The 18,993-nt window shown below is 38.4% G+C and overlaps 1 protein-coding gene across 1 annotated transcript in view; it reads left to right on the top strand.

Annotated features, from left to right (window-relative positions):
* The window catches only part of LOC136872193 (dipeptidase 1-like), a 485,863-nt gene that overhangs the window by 450,777 nt on the left and 16,093 nt on the right, over positions 1 to 18,993 (top strand). The window contains exon 8 of the mRNA XM_067146027.2: positions 16,344 to 16,419. Within this exon, the coding sequence (XP_067002128.1) occupies positions 16,344 to 16,419 (76 nt within the window). The remainder of the gene's footprint in view (positions 1 to 16,343; positions 16,420 to 18,993) is intronic.

Genomic DNA, 18,993 nt, shown 5'->3' with positions numbered 1-18,993 from the left:
ATATCACCCCTGGTACTTCAAATAGTTCTACACAGAACTGATCTAAGTTTGAAATGGTGTATTTCATGTTGGTATTTTTTATATATTGCAACACCCCCATTTGAAATCCTACTTCTGCAGAAATATGCAATTACCTCATATCCTGGGGGAATACAGTATACAAGTCAACCTCTTCCTTTACAGGCCTCACAAACCTAGCACCATCAGACTGTTAGAAGAAAACAAGAGTGATCAAGGGAACTCAGATAGGGAAGAGAAAAGAAGGAATGCTGGCACAAATAAACAAGTGGAATCTATATTGGACTTACCTAAGAAAACTTGCTCGTTATTCCACTTTAAATCTATATATTTAAAAAAATGATGAAAACTAAAGTCAGTCAGTATGGCCATTCTATCCGGTTGATTTCCTTCATTTTTTTAACTGAAAGGTATTCATGCACAGATTTGTCATCAGGCACTATAGATCACTTAACTTTCGCCTTCCTCAAATTATTTGATTTTTTGTCTCTTTGAGGGTATCATATCTTTGGCTCTGATTGAGGTACGGAGTTCGTTTTGACCTAAGAACACTCAGTGGATCAAGATCTTTCATTTCAGCTCTTAACTATTCAAATTGGTTGATTCTGAGGAAAGCTATGAGTGCACATTCAATTTGACATCCCATTTCTTCGATATTTTTTCTCATTGAAGTAATTAAATCTTTCGTTCTAATTGAGGTACGCAGTTTGTTTTGGTCTAAAAATACTCAGTGGATCAAGCGCTTTCCTTTGAGGTAATAACTACTTAAATTGGTAGATTCTGAGAAAAGTTATGAGTACATTTGTCTCCATGACGAAGATCTTTCAAGGACTTTTCAACAATTCAGCGCGTCGTGTTGTTCCAAGGAGCGTTTAATTCAATTTCTTTGTGTGATGTATTTTCAAGTGTTTTGTTGACATAATGTTACATTCTATTACCACAGCATAGCATGTTCTTTATTTCATTAACTCGAAACTTTGCAAATACGTCCGTGAGGATAGTAACGAACAACACCATAATTTGTACATTGCGGGCAGAGCCAGCGGGAAACTGCTATTTATTTTAAATTGATCCTTTAATATTTTCATTGTATCATGTGAATTCTTCTCTAATGATGAGTTTAAATTATTATTTATTTAAAATTATTCTGTCTCGTACAGGTTTGGAGATAAGCAACTTCCTCCTCGACTAAAACCCATGTGCTTACATTATTCTCGACTGAATTTTGGAAGAAGAGATTTTCTTCCACATAAACGTCAACATTTCGTCAGGAGCCAGATGAGAGCAAGCATACACCAAAATAAGGGTTTATAATTTTGTTTGTTTGTTTGTTTGTTTGTTTGTGAAAAACCTACCTGGTGACAGGCATCGAAACTTTAATTGTGTTAGCGATACGTCATCAAACAAGGACACTAACGTTCATGTCACTTTTATTGCCAAGCACTATTTGTGGCTTCAGAATGATAATAATAAAGTATATGTTATAATTCATGTTCTAGTACTTTTTTTTAATATTCCAGATTGGCCTCAGCTACCATTTTTAACTGATGCCATTTAGGCTGCCTGTGCATCAATTTCAGCATTCTATTTTACTGCATCAGATGTCAGAGTAAACTGGATCTTTCTTGGGCAATTTAGGGCTGAGATTTAATTTTCACGGGTAAACACCAACTGCATCACCAGAGATCTTTTACATGCAGATATAGCATGACATTTAGTGACAAATGGATGTTTTTCTGCCCTTCAAAATTCCAACTAAATTAATAATTAATGTAATTAAATTAATGAATTTGTTCTGTTCAGGTATAATTCTCTTACCATATGTTTTCTTTTTGAGGTAGTTTATAAATGTATTTATTCAAAATTAGTTTTGGCAGACTGAAGAACCTAACCGTTATAAAACAATTATTTTTAAAAAAGGAATATGCCCTTAAAGTCCAAAAATGTTTAAGCCTGGTCAGTAGTTCCTGCTTGGAACATAGATAGATCATGTATTGTGCACGCCATAGAGATGGTGTTTAAGTATAGCCACAGAATACTTTGTCATGCAGGTGATGATTCTGCCTTGCAATTCCTTTTCCAAATTGTATTCCAACTTTCAGGTTACAAATATCATCAGAATGGTTCTCCTTGCACCCTGGAAGAGATCTGCCACAATAACCCATTAGGGATAGAATTATATTTCTTTCAGGAAATATTAATTTCTAGTTTAATTCAGATTGTCATAACATGAAACACACATAAACACACAAAAAGTAGTTGTAAACCTTTATTAGTTACCTAGATATGACCTGTGACCACATGGTCGCGCTAGACTTAAATGAGTACAAATTTCAGATCTTGACGGTAATCGACCAAAAGACACATTCTTCTGTGTTTTTTCAAACATTTATATTGTTTTTGGTATGTTTCTTTACATTATATCTGGTATGATAAGCTGCAAAAAATGTCATGCAATCCAATGTCACTTTCAGTACTGGATGCGTCCTATGCTGGTGCAGAATTCTTTAGCACAACTTCTTCTTTTATTTACTTGAATAGGTTCAACTTAGTGATCTTTCCAGTCAATCCTCACCTCATAAAGAACATGGCCAGAAGGTTTTCAAGTAAAAGGATGTCCCGGACCTTTCGGGACACTCTCGTACCGCAGAAGGTATGTTTGAACAACCTCACTTTGGAAGTCAAGTTGTGGAGTATCAGATCCAGTAGCTCTCATCAGAATTCAAGCATCCTGTACTGCCAGGTGAATATCGGCCACCACCATTTCTTGATCCTAATTACAATGCGGTATGTTCCAGCATTAGTATCCTTCTGGTTGGTACCCCCCGTGTGTTTGTTGTACTTTGTGATGAGATTAGGATGGGTGGCTTTGATTACTTTTTTTAGCAGATCAAGAATAGCAGTTGGCTCATGTTACTGGTTTCATGCCATGCACTGATGAGGCTACTGTGATGACAGCAATGTCATCCAACTAGCTACCTACACTCCTTTTTTGATGATGATGATGATGATGATGATGATGATGATGATGATGATTGTTGTTTAAAGGGGCCTAACATCTAACGTCATTGGCCCCTACACTCCTTTTTTATTGTTGAAAGTGAAATCATATGATTCCCTTTCACATTTTTACACCCTCCAAATTCTTTGCAGGGAAGTCTGTTGAAATGCAATTTTGGCTGATTGTGCCTGTGATACTATAGCCCATCTGCTTCAAAGCGTTGTAGAGGAGGCAATCTAGAACAAAATTTGTCACTCTAAAACCATAATGGCATACATTTAACTTGTGGTGGGAAGTTATCTGTAATTCAGGAGCAACTGCCTTTCCAGACTTTGCCTCTACACTAGAATTTGGAATTTTACCCTGATAAATATCAGAATCTACAAGATATCAATTTTTCATGTTCAAACAGCATGCTTTATAGCCAAATTGAATGGGTTTCTTTCTGATGCACTGCTCATACGTATGGCATCCAAAGTACAGTACTCAATCATACATTTGTCATAACTAAAATGCTGTCCTGGTTTGAAACAAGTGATGTAAGTGGTCTTCAGCAAACTTACACTTGGTCTCAGTTTCCCCATTTTATCCAGCCCATCAAGTGAAGTATTATTTATGCAATGTAAACAACACAAAATTTGAATTAAATCTATCCCTGTGCATTGAATTGCACACAATATGGTTTCGCATTTAATCCACAGAACCCCTGTATCTTCGCCGATTACAGTCATAGAAACAAGAACAACCTCAGCAAGCGCTCAGAGGTGACAGTCTGTAAGGTTATCCAACAGGCCGTCATCATCCTCATCTACTGAATCCATATTAGATCCTTTATGAACTTCACAAGGCTCTATATACATTCTTTCCAACTCATTATCTTCATTTTCTAAGAGATCAATTAATTCTTTAACACACAGACTGAAAATAAAATATAAAAAACATTATATAAATTAAAATACTACACACCATACATGGTCAGAGCAATGAAAACAGATCCAATCGTTGTGCATGAAGGAATACTGGGCTAACAGGAAGGCTAGAAAGTGTTGATTTCACGTGGTCCTAAGCGACCCATTTGTGAAGAAGGTGATCATGATGCTTGTTATTTAAAGGAGCCTAACATCTAGGTCATTGGCCCACCAAGAAGAAAGGGAAAAAGAAGAAGGAAGACTAGAATTACCATATGGTAACATACGATTTAAATGGCCTGTCTCAACCTATCATTACATTTTTTTCATAAAAGTAACAATACTGTTTTCTCTAGCCACTCTTTATGTAAGGTAATATGATGTGCACAGCTTCGACAACCATTAGTGAGCATCTGAATGACAATGCAGTCATTGTTGCCACTTGGAGAGGTCTTATCAAATTTCTGTGAGACATGCTAATGAATATACCAACTGAAATTAAAATTATCAACACAGATGATAATATATCATTTTGAGGACTGTGATCATATGGTCTTACTAATACTTAAGAGGATAATCTGCTTGAGATTACCGGACAGTCACCACACAACCTCCGATAACACCAAACTGACAAACAGCAATTGGAGGGACATACAGCAAGATAAACTAAGCAACAACTTTTGAATACGATCATCGATTTACGCCCCTTTCAATCATTTAAACCTAAAAATTTCATTTTTGTCCGTATTGAACTGAGAATGGATGATAGGAAAACTTAAAACGGTCCACCTTTTCAATACAAAAATACAAAAATACAAAAAATACAAAAATACAAATAATTTTGTATTGAAAAGGTGGACCGTTTTAAGTTTTCCTATCATCCTTTCAATCATGCCTTATCAAATGGAACAGGGTCATGGGAAGGAGAAAAGGGAGGAGGAAGTAGCTTCTGCAGCAGTGAGAGAAGACAGGGCTGACCAGGAGGGGAGGGGTTTAAATGAGATGGGTAGGGTTGAGGCTCTGGTCATGGGGGGTTCCATCGTTAGACATGTGGGGAAAGTGTGTGGAGGGAAGGGAACCAGGGTAGAGTGTTATCCAGGAATCAGGTTGAGGCAGATGTTGAGGAAAGTAGAAGAGAAGGAAGAGGGAAAGGAGAAGGTGGTAGTGTTTCACGTTGGTGCTAACAACGTAAGGCAAGCTGATATAAGTACCAACATAGTTGGGGATGTGTGGGATCTGGTAAATGCAGCACGGACGAAGTTTAAGGAAGCAGAGATTGTTATCAGTGGAATACTGTGTAGAAGGGATACTGACTGGAGGGTGATTGGGGATTTAAATGAGACTATGGAGTGGGTATGTGGAAAACTGGGAGTGATATTTCTAGATCCTAATGGATGGGTAGGAGACAGGGATCTGCGCTCAGATGGCCTTCACTTAAACCGCAGTGGTACATATAAGTTAGGAAACTTGTTTAGAAGGGTTATAGGCAGGTACATTCAGAGAAGCAGGGTGGCCTAGGGAGGGGTGTTAAGCGAACAGGGAACCATAAATCAAGTAGGGATGACATAAAAATGTTAGTGCTCAATTGTAGAAGCATTGTAAACAAAGGAATCAAATTAAGTAATTTAATAGATATATACTTACCAGATATTGTAATAGGAGTTAAATCATGGCTGAGAAATGATATAATGGATGCAGAAATATTCTCACGGAACTGGAGTGTGTATCATAGAGATAGGATAGGAATGGTAGGAGGGGGAGTATTCATTCTGGTGAAAGAAGAATTTGTAAGCTACGAAAAAGTTAAGGGTGAAAAACATGAACTTCTAGGTGTAAGGCTCATCTCTAAAGATAATAGGCAACTTGATGTCTTTGGAGTGTACAGACCGGGAAAGGGTAGCACTGATGCTGATTCAGAATTATTTGATAAGATAATCAGCTACCGGTATGTAGGAAACTATAAGAAAAGGAACATGATTGTAGCGGGTAATCTCAATTTACCAAATGTCAATTGGGAAGGTAATGCGAACGACAGGAAGCATGAACAACAAATGGCAAGTAAGTTAATATGGGAAGGGCAGCTGATTCAGAAAGTGGTGGAACCAACTAGAGGGAAGAATATTTTGGATGTGGTGCTGATAAAACCAGATGAGCTCTATAGAGAATCCAAAGTAATAGATGGTATTAGTGATAACAAAGCTGTTTTTGTCGTAGTTAAAAATAAATGTGAAAGAAAGGAAGGTATTAAAATGAGGACTATTAGGCAGTACCATATGGCTGATTAAACAGGCATGAGGGAGTTTTTAAAAAGTAACTATGATCGCTGGAAAATGGTAAATAAAAATATAAACAGACTCTGGGATGGGTTTAAAGCAATTGTTGAGGAATGTGAAAATAGGTTTGTACCTTTAAAGGTGGTAAGGAATGGTAAAGATCCACTATATTATAACAGAGAAGTAAAGAGACTAAGAAGAAGGTGCAGGTTGGAGCAAAATAGAGTTAGAAATGGTTATGGAAGTAAGGAGAAATATTGAAGGAACTTACTAGGAAATTGAATCTAGCAAAGAAGTCAGCTAAGGATAACATGATGGTAAGCATAATTGGTGGTCATACAAACTTTAGTGAAAAATGAAAGGGTATGTATAGGTACATTAAGGCAGATACAGGTTCAAAAAGGACATTCCAGGAATCATTAATGAACAAGGGGAGTGTGTATGCGAGGATCTTCAAAAGGCAGAAGTATTCAGTCAGCAGTATGTAAAGATAATGTCCAGATAGGGGATGTGAGTACCGGTAATACTAAAGAAGTATTAAAATTTACCTATGATAACAATGACTTTTACAGTAAGATACAAAATTTGAAAACTAGAAAAGCAGCTGGAATTGATAAGATTTCTGGGAATATACTAAAGGCAATGGGTTGGGATATAGTACCATATCTGAAATAGTTATTTGATTATTGTTTGGTTGAAGGATCTATACCAAATGAATGGAGAGTTGCTATAGTAGCCCCTGTGTATAAAGGAAAGGGCGACATAAAGCTGAAAATTACAGGCCAGTCAGTTTGACATGCATTGCATGTAAGCTTTGGGAAAGCATTCTTTCTGATTATATTAGACATGTTTGCAAAATTAATAACTGGTTTGACAGAAGGCAGTTTGGGTTTAGGAAAGGTTACTCCACTGAAGTTCAGCTTGTAGGATTTCAGCAAGATATAGCAGATATCCTGGATTCAGGAGGCCAAATGGACTGCATTGCGACTGACCTATCTAAGGCATTTGATAGGGTAGATCATGGAAGACTACTGGCAAAAATGAGTGCTATTGGACTAGAAAAAAGAGTGACTGAATGGGTGGCTATATTTCTAGAAAATAGAACTCAGAGAATTAGAGTAGGCGAAGCTTTATCTGACCCTGTAATAATTAAGAGGGGAATTCCTCAAGGCAGTATTATTGGACCTTTATGTTTTCTTATATATATATATATCAATGATATGTGTAAAGAAGTGGAATCAGAGATAAGTCTGTTTTCAGATGATGTTATTTTGTACAGAGTAATAAATAAGTTACAAGATTGTGAGCGGCTGCAGGGTGACCTCGATAGTGTTGTGAGATGGACAGTGGGCAATGGTATGATGATAAACAGGGTTAAAAGTCAGGTTGTGAGTTTCAAAAATAGGAAAAGTCCTCTCAGTTTTAATTACTGCGTTGATGGGGTGAAAGTTCCTTTTGGGGATCATTGTAAGTATCTAGGTGTTAATATAAGAAAAGACCTTCATTGGGGTAATCACATAAATATGATTGTTAATAAAGGGTACAGATCTCTGCACATGGTTATGAGGGTATTTAGGGGTTGTAGTAAGGATGTAAAGGAGAGGGCATTTAAGTCTCTGGTAAGACCCCAACTAGAGTATGGTTCCAGTGTATGAGACCCTCACCAGGATTACTTGATTCAAGAACTGGAAAAAATCCAAAGAAAAGCAGCTCGATTTGTTCTGGGTGATTTCCGACAAAAGAGTAGCGTTACAAAAATGTTGCAAAGTTTGGGTTGGGAAGAATTGAGAGAAAGAAGAGCTGCTCGACTAAGTGGTATGCTCCGAGCTGTCAGCGGAGAGATGGCGTGGAATGACATTAGTAGACGAATAAGTTTGAATGGCGTTTATAAAAGTAGGAAAGATCACAATATGAAGATAAAGTTGGAATTCAAGAGGACAAACTGGGGCAAATATTCATTTATAGGAAGGGGAGTTAGGGATTGGAATAACTTACCAAGGGAAATGTTCAATAATTTTCCAATTTCTTTGCAATCATTTAATAAAAGGCTAGGAAAACAACAGATAGGGAATCTGCCACCTGGGCGACTGCCCTAAATGCAGATCAGCATTGATTGATTGATTGATTGATTGATTGATTGATTGATTGATTGATTGATTGATTGATTGATTGATTGAAATCCATTATTTCAACATACAGTCACTGACATCGACAAGAGCATATTTATTCAACAGCATTCACCGAGGTCAAATGACAACAAGCATTTAAATTTCTTGAAGACCGACATTCATCCTGTCACAAGTTCAATTATCAAATTGACGAGATATTTGAATAATAGTTCTTAAGTCATTGTTTACGAACATAACCATTCTTCAAGCATCATCATTTTCATACCAGGCAAATGCTGGGGCTGTACCTTAATTAAGGCCATGGCTGCTTCCTTCCAACTCCTAGGCCTTTCCTCTCCCATTGTCGCCACAAGACCTATCTGTGTCGGCTTTCTTACCTGGACAGTTAAAAATGAGTTCCAGCATAACTCCCGGGACAAAAGCTGCTAAACATGGAGGTAACCACTCTATTCCACTTGGTGCTATGGTTACGGATAGTGGAAGCCTTTAATTTACCTTCCAATCCACCAAGTGCCTTGATGGAGATTACTTTGCTTTGCTTTTTTGTTCATTTTCAGTGTAGGCTTAGTGAACCCCAGAGCCATATATGGTTTTCCAGAAGTGAAAGTCTTGCTTCAAAATTTTTAACTTCCTGATTTAGAATTGAACCTGTGTCCTTCAGAATGGACTGAGCACAACTTTATTGCTTTGGCTAGGCAGCCCCCAAGAAGAAGAAGAAGAAGAAGAAGAAAGGGCTCAGTACTTCCAAAAGCTTTTAAATTGCAATCAACCTGAAAAAGGGCTATCTTTCAAAGCACCTACAGACAAACTTCAAAATTCACATCCTTCTGACAGTGAAGAACAAAGAGTGGGGAAAAACAAGGGTTCTGGAAATGACTTCATGATGGCAGAACTTCTGAGATATTTGGGTGACAACCTGGTAAAATGGCTGGAAAGAGTATTCGCCCTCATATGGGTGACCAAAGAGATCCAAAAGGATTGGAAATATGCACTCATTCGTCTTCTGCACAAGAAAGGCGATAAAAAGGATGCCAATAATTGTAGATGCATCTCTTTCCTCCCCACTGCATACAAGCTATTGTCAAAAGCACTTTAGCATAGAGTCCACCTAGACAAGCAGCTTGGCGTCAGCGATTTGTGAGACTAAATAACCAGGCCTGCCATATGGTGTTCAAACTGTTCCCTTCCCCATTTTACTATGCAGAGCAAAGACTCCCTTGTTTTATACACATGCAACTCCAAAGATAAATTTTGCAGTGGTATTTGATCACTTAACATAACAATTATAAAAGAAATAAAATTTAGAACATTAAAACAAATTTAGAATCATTAAAACCATATCATAAAATCAAAACTAAACAAGGTGAAAAACATGACAACTACAAGCAGGATGTGGACAGTGGAAGGAACCCTACGAGGTTATGGATCACAGGACTTTCGTGGCCGAAACTTCGACCAAAATAATGTAGTTAATATCTCTTCTTATTATTATTCCTGATACATTTCTGCTTACGGAGGTCGTTCAAGTTAATACCTACTTATAGTTAACACCTATTTATTATAAAAACATTAAAGAAAAGGAAATAAGGAACACTACTGGTAGCATAAAAACAAAATAGAAATACAAACCCTGATATAATTAAGTTGCAGTCTTACAATTTTGCTAGTACTAATCTGCATGGAAAACCTCCAAATGGGTCCACTCCACAGAGTGGGTCGATATTCAAAGAAAATTACATGTTGAAAATGTGAAGTAACCACCTTCACCAAAGAAATAAAATACATGTCATAGGAAAAGAATTTAAAATGAATCAGATTTACTGAGGTCAAGCTTAATGAGAAATGTAATCTAAAGTTTCCAAAACTATTAGAAAAAGCTTGCTTCGTGCCAGTGTGAAGATGGCTGTAAAACCTCTTTACACTATCGTAAATTACAATTGATTTCTGATAGAAAGATTGACAGGTAAACTCCTGTGACAATTAAAACTTGAAATGAAAAAAATTTTACATTAAGAAATTTAAGATTTTCTTACCCCAAGAGAAGCCAGAGTTCTCATGGAGTACAGAGCTCCCAGACAACATGTCCGCTCTACATGATCCCGAAGTCAGAGAATAAAAACCCCCGCGACACGCTTCCCAATGGTAGCCCATGCTGGGTGGAGCAACAGGAAATGGCACAGCAAAATTAATGACCAATGACTGCACAGGAGTTACCTTTTGATTTATTTAAACCAATTAAATTTAAATATTAAATTTGATGCTTGTTGTCTTGTCCTTGGAAACTTCTCAAAGCTTGTATCCTGTGCAAGTCCCAGAAAAATTGATACGTGCGGTATAGGGTGTCCTACAGATTTTGGTGATAAAATTTAATAAAACCCTTTAAATGATCCCGAATTTCCTTGAAGCAGCCAAAATATATTAACTCTCGCAGCACACATCACAATTTATGTGCACTTTATATCATGTATAGGAAGAAAGGAATATGAGTAATTTTTTTTTTTTGCTATTGGCTTTACGTCGCACCGACACAGATAGGTCTTATGGCGACGATGGGATAGGAAAGGGCTAGGACTGGGAAGGAAGCGGCCGTGGCCTTAATTAAGGTACAGCCCCAGCATTTGCCTGGTGTGAAAATGGGAAACCACGGAAAACCATCTTCAGGGCTGCCGACAGTGGGGTTCGAACCACCTATCTCCCGAATACTGGATACTGGCCGCACTTAAGCGACTGCAGCTATCGAGCTCGGTGGAATATGAGTAAGCACATGTAATAGAACAACACATTGACAGGTCAGTGTAGTAACAGAGATTAACAGAAAGAGAAGAAAAGCACAAACGTGAGAATGCAAAAGAATAAGGACAGTCTCCACAACTTCATATTCAGCTGTCTTCGCACAGATAGAATCTTGCTTCCTCAACATCCATTTCTCCTCAGCCCCTGAGCTCATTTCTGCTTTCCAGCTTTAAGTAGAGAGCAGGCATCAATATGAAGATGCAGATATTGTTGTTGACCTTTTATTTGAATATGTTTAACCTTACATACATACGAGCAAGTTTTCATTCACCACCCTCAAGGGGTAGGGCAGGCCACCTAGAAGGGTACACCTTCTCTCCGGCCAGGAGATTAGGCGGGTTTGAGAGGATGTGTAGGATGAAGGGAGGATGGTTGGGAAGAGTTTTTAGTTTTGGTGAGGGGTGGGGCGGAAGACCTTTGTGAACGAGGATTTATGTTTATTGAATATAATGGAATACAAGGCAAAGTGTTATATCATACGTGACGGGTGCAGGTAGATGCCTTGACACATAGTTGTGATTTGAATGAATGAAAATATACAGCCTGTTTCCAGTCATTCAACCAGGTCAGGAATGGAAGGAATGAAGCCCCCATCTAGCAGTGAGGATGAGAACTGTGTTGGTTGCCGAAGCCTGTCGCACTCCTCTGGGGCAATGATTAATGAATGATAGATGGAATGAAATGATACTGGAGAGTGTTGCTGGAATGAAAGATGACAGGAAAAACTGGAGTACACGGAGAAAAACCTGTCCCACCTCCGCTTTGTCCAGCACAAATCTCACATGGAGTGACCGGGATTTGAACCATGGAACCCAGCATGAGAGGCCTGTGCACTGCCACCTGAGCCACGGAGGCTATAGTTGTGATTTAAATGGCTGAAACATAGTTAGTCAATTGATGCTGCATATATATACACATATAAATACACACACTTTATATATATGTACTACAAAGGCACATATGTGTTGTTAATGCAAGATAAATTGAAATGTTGCCATGTAAATACAAATTAGATTTCAAGTAAGGAATTATTACTAGGCTAATTTCTAGTTTTCGTTTTTTATTACTATTTTTTGTTCTATCTTTTTTCTTTCAATACATGTACTTAAACTAGAAGCGGAATACAATAATATGATGAAAATACAAAATTCTGCTGTGTCTCCAATGTTGTATCTTATAATATTGATATGATATTGAAAATAGATGATGTATGTAATATACACATGATTTGATATCTAGCAGATTATCACTGGGTGACAGCTGAAGAAAGTGCAGAGAGCAACAGACTCCTTTATACCTAGTGTTCTATGATCTGGAAAAGGTTTTCGACTCAGTCCCGAGACCAGCTATGTGCTGTCCACAGCATTTTGTAGATCTAGTTGAGGCTCTTCATGATAACACATCTGGGCAAAATATTATCTCTGATCCATTTCCAATCACTGATGGATTGAAACAAGGATGTGTGCTTGCTCCAACACTCTTTGTTATTTACCTAGCTGCCATGGTGTATAGAACATCTACAGACAACCAAGGTGTAAAGGTCAGACATCGCTTCGATGGGGAACTGTTCAATCTGGCTAGACTTGACCCAAAAGCTTACTAAGATTTCCTCCATTAAGGAACTGCCATATGCAGATGATGCTGCCAAACCTGTTCTCACATGTAAGGAGCTGCAACAGTCAGTCAGTTGTTTCAAGAGTGCTTGCAATCGTTTTGGTATCTCCATTAATGTTCAGAAAACCAAAATACTCTCACAGCCTGCACCTGGATCGAACCTCCCACCTTTCAATATCTCCACTGCAGATACTCCACTGGAGCAGGTTGACCCCTTTTTATATCTAGGAAGTATCCTCTGAACAAATGCTAACTGTTCACAGGATGTTGATAGGAGAACTGGTGGTGCCCACTCAGCAGTTAGACGTTTATCCCATCGTGTCTTCGTAAATAAGGACCTTACAATGCATACCAAGATTATGGTTTACCATGCTGTTAACATATCAACACTGCTTTACGGTTGTGAAATGTGGACCCTCAAAAAGCTAGAGTGCTTCCATCTGCAAAAACTTAGATCCATCTTGAATATCAAATGGGAGGACCGGGTCACCAACCTTGAAGTTTTTGAGAAAACACATGCTATAAACAATGAGGCTACCGACACTGGCCACCATCTCAGATGGATAGGGCACGTCCATTGCATGAGTGAAACCAGGCTTCCTCGTCAACTTCTGTATGGTGAACTCTGTTCCAGCACAAGACCTCATGGGGCCCCTTTGAGGCATTTCAAGAATCAGCCAAAGCATACTATGAAAAGAGCTGGAATTAACACTCAGTTCTGAGACATGCTTCCTGAGAATCATACACACACTGTTTCTACATCAGTTTTTGTGTTTGAAGAGGAATGACTGCGACATGAAGAGGATAAACAACAAGCACGGAAGCTCCGTCAAGCTCAGTTCCTCCCTCCCCCAGCCATTTCATGTGATCTGTGTGAACATATGTTTCATGCCAAGATTGGACTGCTAAATCATATGCAACATATTCACAAAGCTTTGTGAGTGTGAAAATGAAAATGTAAACTGCTGAAGAATACAAGTTGCAGCCGACGATGACAATCACTAGGTTATGAGACTAAGCATTGTACTTTAGGAGTTTCTTTTAGATATTAGCTTATATCTAATCTTATGACTATAACTACAAAGCAGGACCAGGATGAACAGATAGACTTAAGTCTATATAATAAACACAGGAGGAATATATTGAGGAGTAATGCAAGACTTACAGTGGTACATGCTGACTGATACCAATAGTGAGGGCGAATCCTGATTGGGGTTTGGGGAGGAGGGACGAAGAATGGATGTTCCCCTGGACTCAGTCCTGCCTAAGAGTGGAGGGGAAGGGGATGATTTGTGCACTGTGCGAGTGTGCAGAAGTAGTCTGTGCGAGTGTGCAGAAGTAGTGGATAGGGGTTGGGATTCAAATGGCTGATTTGAGAGGAAGCTGCAGGAGTTGAGTGACAAGTGGGTGGTCTGTTTATCCTTGTCTGCTCCTTCTGTTACATGCTATTTCCACACTGACCTGTTATGTGTTCTTGTTCATATTCCTATTTTTCTACAACCCGTGACCAAATAAATACGGTATATGATTGATTTCATTATTTATTTATACATGTATGCAGGAATACAGCATATTGTCCTTCAAAATGATCACCTCCCATGGTTATGAACTTCTGACAACACATGTAGAGGTTTAAAGTCAAGAATTTCATGTTTGGTCCATACTGAATAGAGATTACAAAAACACTAAGTTAAATTGTACAAGATCCACCTTTTCAATACAAGATGTGTTGTTGGTTAAAATCACAACCTCATTTATTTATGGACGACCCTAATTGGCTGATGATGATGTCCATGGATGTTGAAACCGGTACCATAAATAAATGAGGTTGTGATTTTAACCAACAACACATCTTGTATTGAAAAGGTGGATTTTGTACAATTTAACTTATTGTACATGTAGAGGTCTCGCATACTTAGGGTGAAGGCAGCCTGTGGGATGCAGTTGTGTTCAGCATTCACATTGCAGTGAATGTCAGCAATGTCCGAAAATCGTTGTCCTTTCCAATGTTTCTTCAAGCGAGGAAAAAGAAAATAATCTACAGGGGCCGGATCTGGTGAATAAGTGGGGTGATGGAGCATAACAACCTCCTTACATGCCAGGAACTGCTGTGTGGTTATGGCGGTATAGGGGCATGCACTACCTTACAGCAACCACCGGACGTTAACATCTGATCCTCTTCAGGAGGCGATCTAAGATGTTCATGTATATGTTCGCATTCAGTGCCATGCCTTCTGGTAGGTATCCTTTATGAATGATCCCTCCAGCATCAAAAAAGGTAATGAGCATTGTCCTGATGCGCGACTTTTCACATCTAACCTTTTTGGATTTCGGTGACCCTGAGCTGCGCTACTCCATGCTTTGCCTCTTTGATTCTTGGTCGTACTTCAGGCATCATGACTCATCGCCTGTAATAATACGTTCAAGGAAGGTGGAGTCACTATCCAACAATGTTGATAAAGTCTCCAATAGCCTCCATCCTGTCTTTTCTGATGGAGCACTGTTTCCATACACCTCGTGCAGCATGTCGTGATATTCTCTTGGCATTTTCCCAAGTTTGAAGCAGAATTTCATGTTTGTACATAGCTCCATTTTGCCCTTAATAGAGTCACAGCACTACACCGTACTTGCACAATATGTACACACAAACTGCACATCTGGATAATCACACGGCTTTGTGAATGATGACTGACTGACCTTGGGCCAGTAGTACCAACTACATCGCATGCCAGCAATTCATTCACTGTATTTATTGATCATAGGTTGTATATGTGATTTGTATTGCAAAATAAAGATGATCATAGACATGTTGTTTCATTTAGAAACTTGGGGCAACATGATGATCACAATTTACAGTAGTGTATCTTAATTTCACAATGGGAAGTTGCAGTGTACAGAGTCCAGATTGAGCAATAGTTGTGTGAAGAGGCTGATTAGGGTTTCTCAGAAGCAGGTGGTTGTATGGCAACATTGAAGAATAAGGATCAGAAATAGCAGGAAGAAAGTTCTTCTGCTACATTCAGTATTGGGTTACCTGGAAATGTCTGATAGTTGCAGTATTTTTCAATTATACTTGGTGAACTGAAGACAGATGATGAGTGTGAAGCTGGAAGGATTTCTATGACAGAATAGAAATCTTTGGAAGCACAGTGAAAACACCAATATGAATTTGAGATAACTTGCTGATTTGTTAGGAATTCCATCATCTACAACAAGAACAATAATAAAGACATTTTATATTACTGTATATATCTGTCATTCTTTTAAGTCTCCTGCTTAACATACTTTCCTCTTAAATATGGGGTTTTCACGCAGTCCCTTGAAGAATGCCTTACCTAAATTTCACTCGATTTTAAAATTATTTTGGTTATTTTATTATGTAGGATATAATTTTAAAATAGTTTTAAATCCTTGTTCAAATTACGTTAAACTATATTTCTTTGACTTATTGTTAAATTTATTGCTTCTTCGTATCACTTATATGCACTATTTATTATATTGCTCTGATAAAATGAATTCAAAAGCTTTTTGTTTGAGATTTTCTTTCCTGTGTAATGAATTTATATTTTTCATTCCCCTTGAAATGTATTTTTTTTCATTCTTACAGCTCACATCAATCATATCAGGAAGGTGGCTGGTGTAGAGAGCGTAGGTCTCGGCGCTGGTTATGATGGTATCAACTTGTAAGTCATTAAATTACTTCTTTTACTTCAGTTTCTTAGCATTATGATAATGATCCATTTCATCAAGTAATTGCCTTTCCTGGTGGTCCGTTGAATGACTGTCATTAGTTCTCATGTTTAGCAACTACTGAAAATACTCTCTTCATCTATTTCTTATTTCTTCTGGCTTTGTTAATATTTTGACGACTTCATCCTTCACAAATCTGGTGTTTACTTGGTCTTTCTTTTTGTTTCTTAAGATACCATACAATAATTTCTTGCTGCCCTGCATATCATCTCTCAATTTCTGTGTGAATAAGGCTCAGCTTTTCCTCTTTTCTTCCTCCATTACTTTCTTGGCCAAATTCCTTGCCTCCACATATTTTCTACTTTCTTCATCTTAGATGTTTTCCATTCTTTCCATGCCATTTTATTTTCCTTCACTTTACTCTTTACCATATCATTCCACAAGTATGTCTCTTTGTCCTTCACTTTTCCTGATGTTCTACCACATACCTTTTCTGCATATCCAACCAGGGCTTCCTTAAATCTTTTCCATTCATCTTCAACATTCCCCATCTCCATTCCAAGTACCAAGGGTATTGTTTCCCTTTGAAATTCTTCCCGTATGCTTTTCTCCTTCAACTCCATACTCCATACTTTAATTCTTTTCTCTCTTCTTAATGGGGGTTTTTCAATCTTTCCCACTTTCAGTTTTCCTACCACAACTCTATGATCTCCACCAAAGTCTTCTTCAGGCATGGCTGTAACATCTAAAAGGTTCTTCTTGTGTTCTTTCTTGATGATTATATAATCATTCATGATCTTTGTTTGTCTGTCTCCCCAGCCATACTTTGTAATCTTCTGACTGTTCTTCTTCCTGTTCAATAAATTTCCAATTTCTTTGCAATTATTTAAGAAAAAGCTAGGAAAACAACAGATAGGGAATCTGCCACCTGGGCGACTACCCAAAATGCAGATCAGGATTGATTGATTGATTGATTGATTGATTGATTGATTGATTGATTGATTGATTGATTGATTGATTGATTGATTGATTGATTGATTGATTGATTGATTGATTGATTGATTGATTGATTGATTCATTCATTCATTCATTCATTCATTCATTCACTCATTCCTAAACCAGGTATTTCAAACAATCATTTGGTTCCTTATGCAAAAAGCCTTCTGGATTTACATTTGCATATCCAAATGGCCCTACAACATCTTCCCTTCCTTGTCTTTACATTCCAACTTGTGCATGTAGATCTCCCATCAATAGCCCTCCTTATCTTCTACCTGTCTTTCCACTTCCTCTAAAACATTCTGTAGATGTTCATCTATGCAACCCGTTTATGGGGCATACAACTGGAATAGATCTTTCATGCCATTTTCAAACCAGAGTCTCATCACCATCATCCTATCGCTGACACATTTTGTAGACTCCACATATTCTTGGATTTCTTTTCTAAATATGATGGCCACTCCATTTTTGCTTCAGGTCCTCTGCTGTAATACAGCCTGTATCCTTCTTTCAAAGGAATCTCTCCCATACCCCTCATCTTGGTCTCACACAGTCCAAGTATGGCTATATCTTTTTCTTTCATGAAGTCAACCAGTTCTTCTGTCTTTCCTATCAGTGTCAGGACATTTACTGTCACAATCTTGATGTAGTTTGGTGCTGGTTGTCCACTTCTCACAGTTCTCCCATCACCCAAAGAGCTGCGCGTCGCTTTTGTTACGATGAGCTCGCCACTCCCAAAGGCATTTTATATCTACTGCCAGGTTCAAACTTAGGCCGCCCCTAACATAGAGACGGAATGCCTTTCGTAGCCGTTCATCTGGAGTACAGACGCTACGGGTTTGCCCCTTCCGCCATCTCCACCTTACCGAAGTTCATCTTCTCCGCCGTAGATGCCGTTGAGGACTTCACCCATAACCCAGGGCAGGGGCCCTCCATATTTATGACCCCTGGAGAGAGGGTGTCCCAGTATTTTAAAGCCCTCAAGAATTGGGCTGCATCCTTACTACAACACCTAAATATCCTCATAACCATATGAAGAAATCTCTGACCTTTATTTACAACCTTGTTAATGTGATTCCCCAATGAATATCTTTCCTTATATTAACACCCAGGTACTTACACTGATCCCCATGAGGTACTTTCAGCCCATCAATACAGTAATAAACACTGAGGGATCTCTTCCTCTTAATTTAACTTACAACCTGACTTTTCACCCTGTTTACCATCATACCATTGTCTGGTGTCCATCCACAAATTTGACATGGTCTTCACGCAGTCATTCACAATCCTGTAACTTATATATTATTCTATACAAGGGATGCAGTGGTGCCAGAACGCACCAGAACGGAGTTCAAAACCTATCCGGAAAGGGGGAACACAGTCTGAAACCCATTTCCCTTTTACACAGCTGAAGTTCCTTTTTATTATAATATGTTAATGTTTTAAACCTAACCTAACCCAACCCCTTGGCACTACAGCCCTGAAGGGTCTTGGCCTACTAAGCAACCGCTGCTCAGCTCGAAGGCCTGCAGATTATTAGGTGTCATGTGGTCAGCACGACAAATCCT

The sequence above is a fragment of the Anabrus simplex genome, chromosome 4 (assembly GCF_040414725.1).
Source record: "Anabrus simplex isolate iqAnaSimp1 chromosome 4, ASM4041472v1, whole genome shotgun sequence".
NCBI classification, from domain to species: domain Eukaryota; kingdom Metazoa; phylum Arthropoda; class Insecta; order Orthoptera; family Tettigoniidae; genus Anabrus; species Anabrus simplex.
Note: the sequence above shows the minus strand (reverse complement) of the source record. Positions and strands in the feature narration are given on the sequence as shown.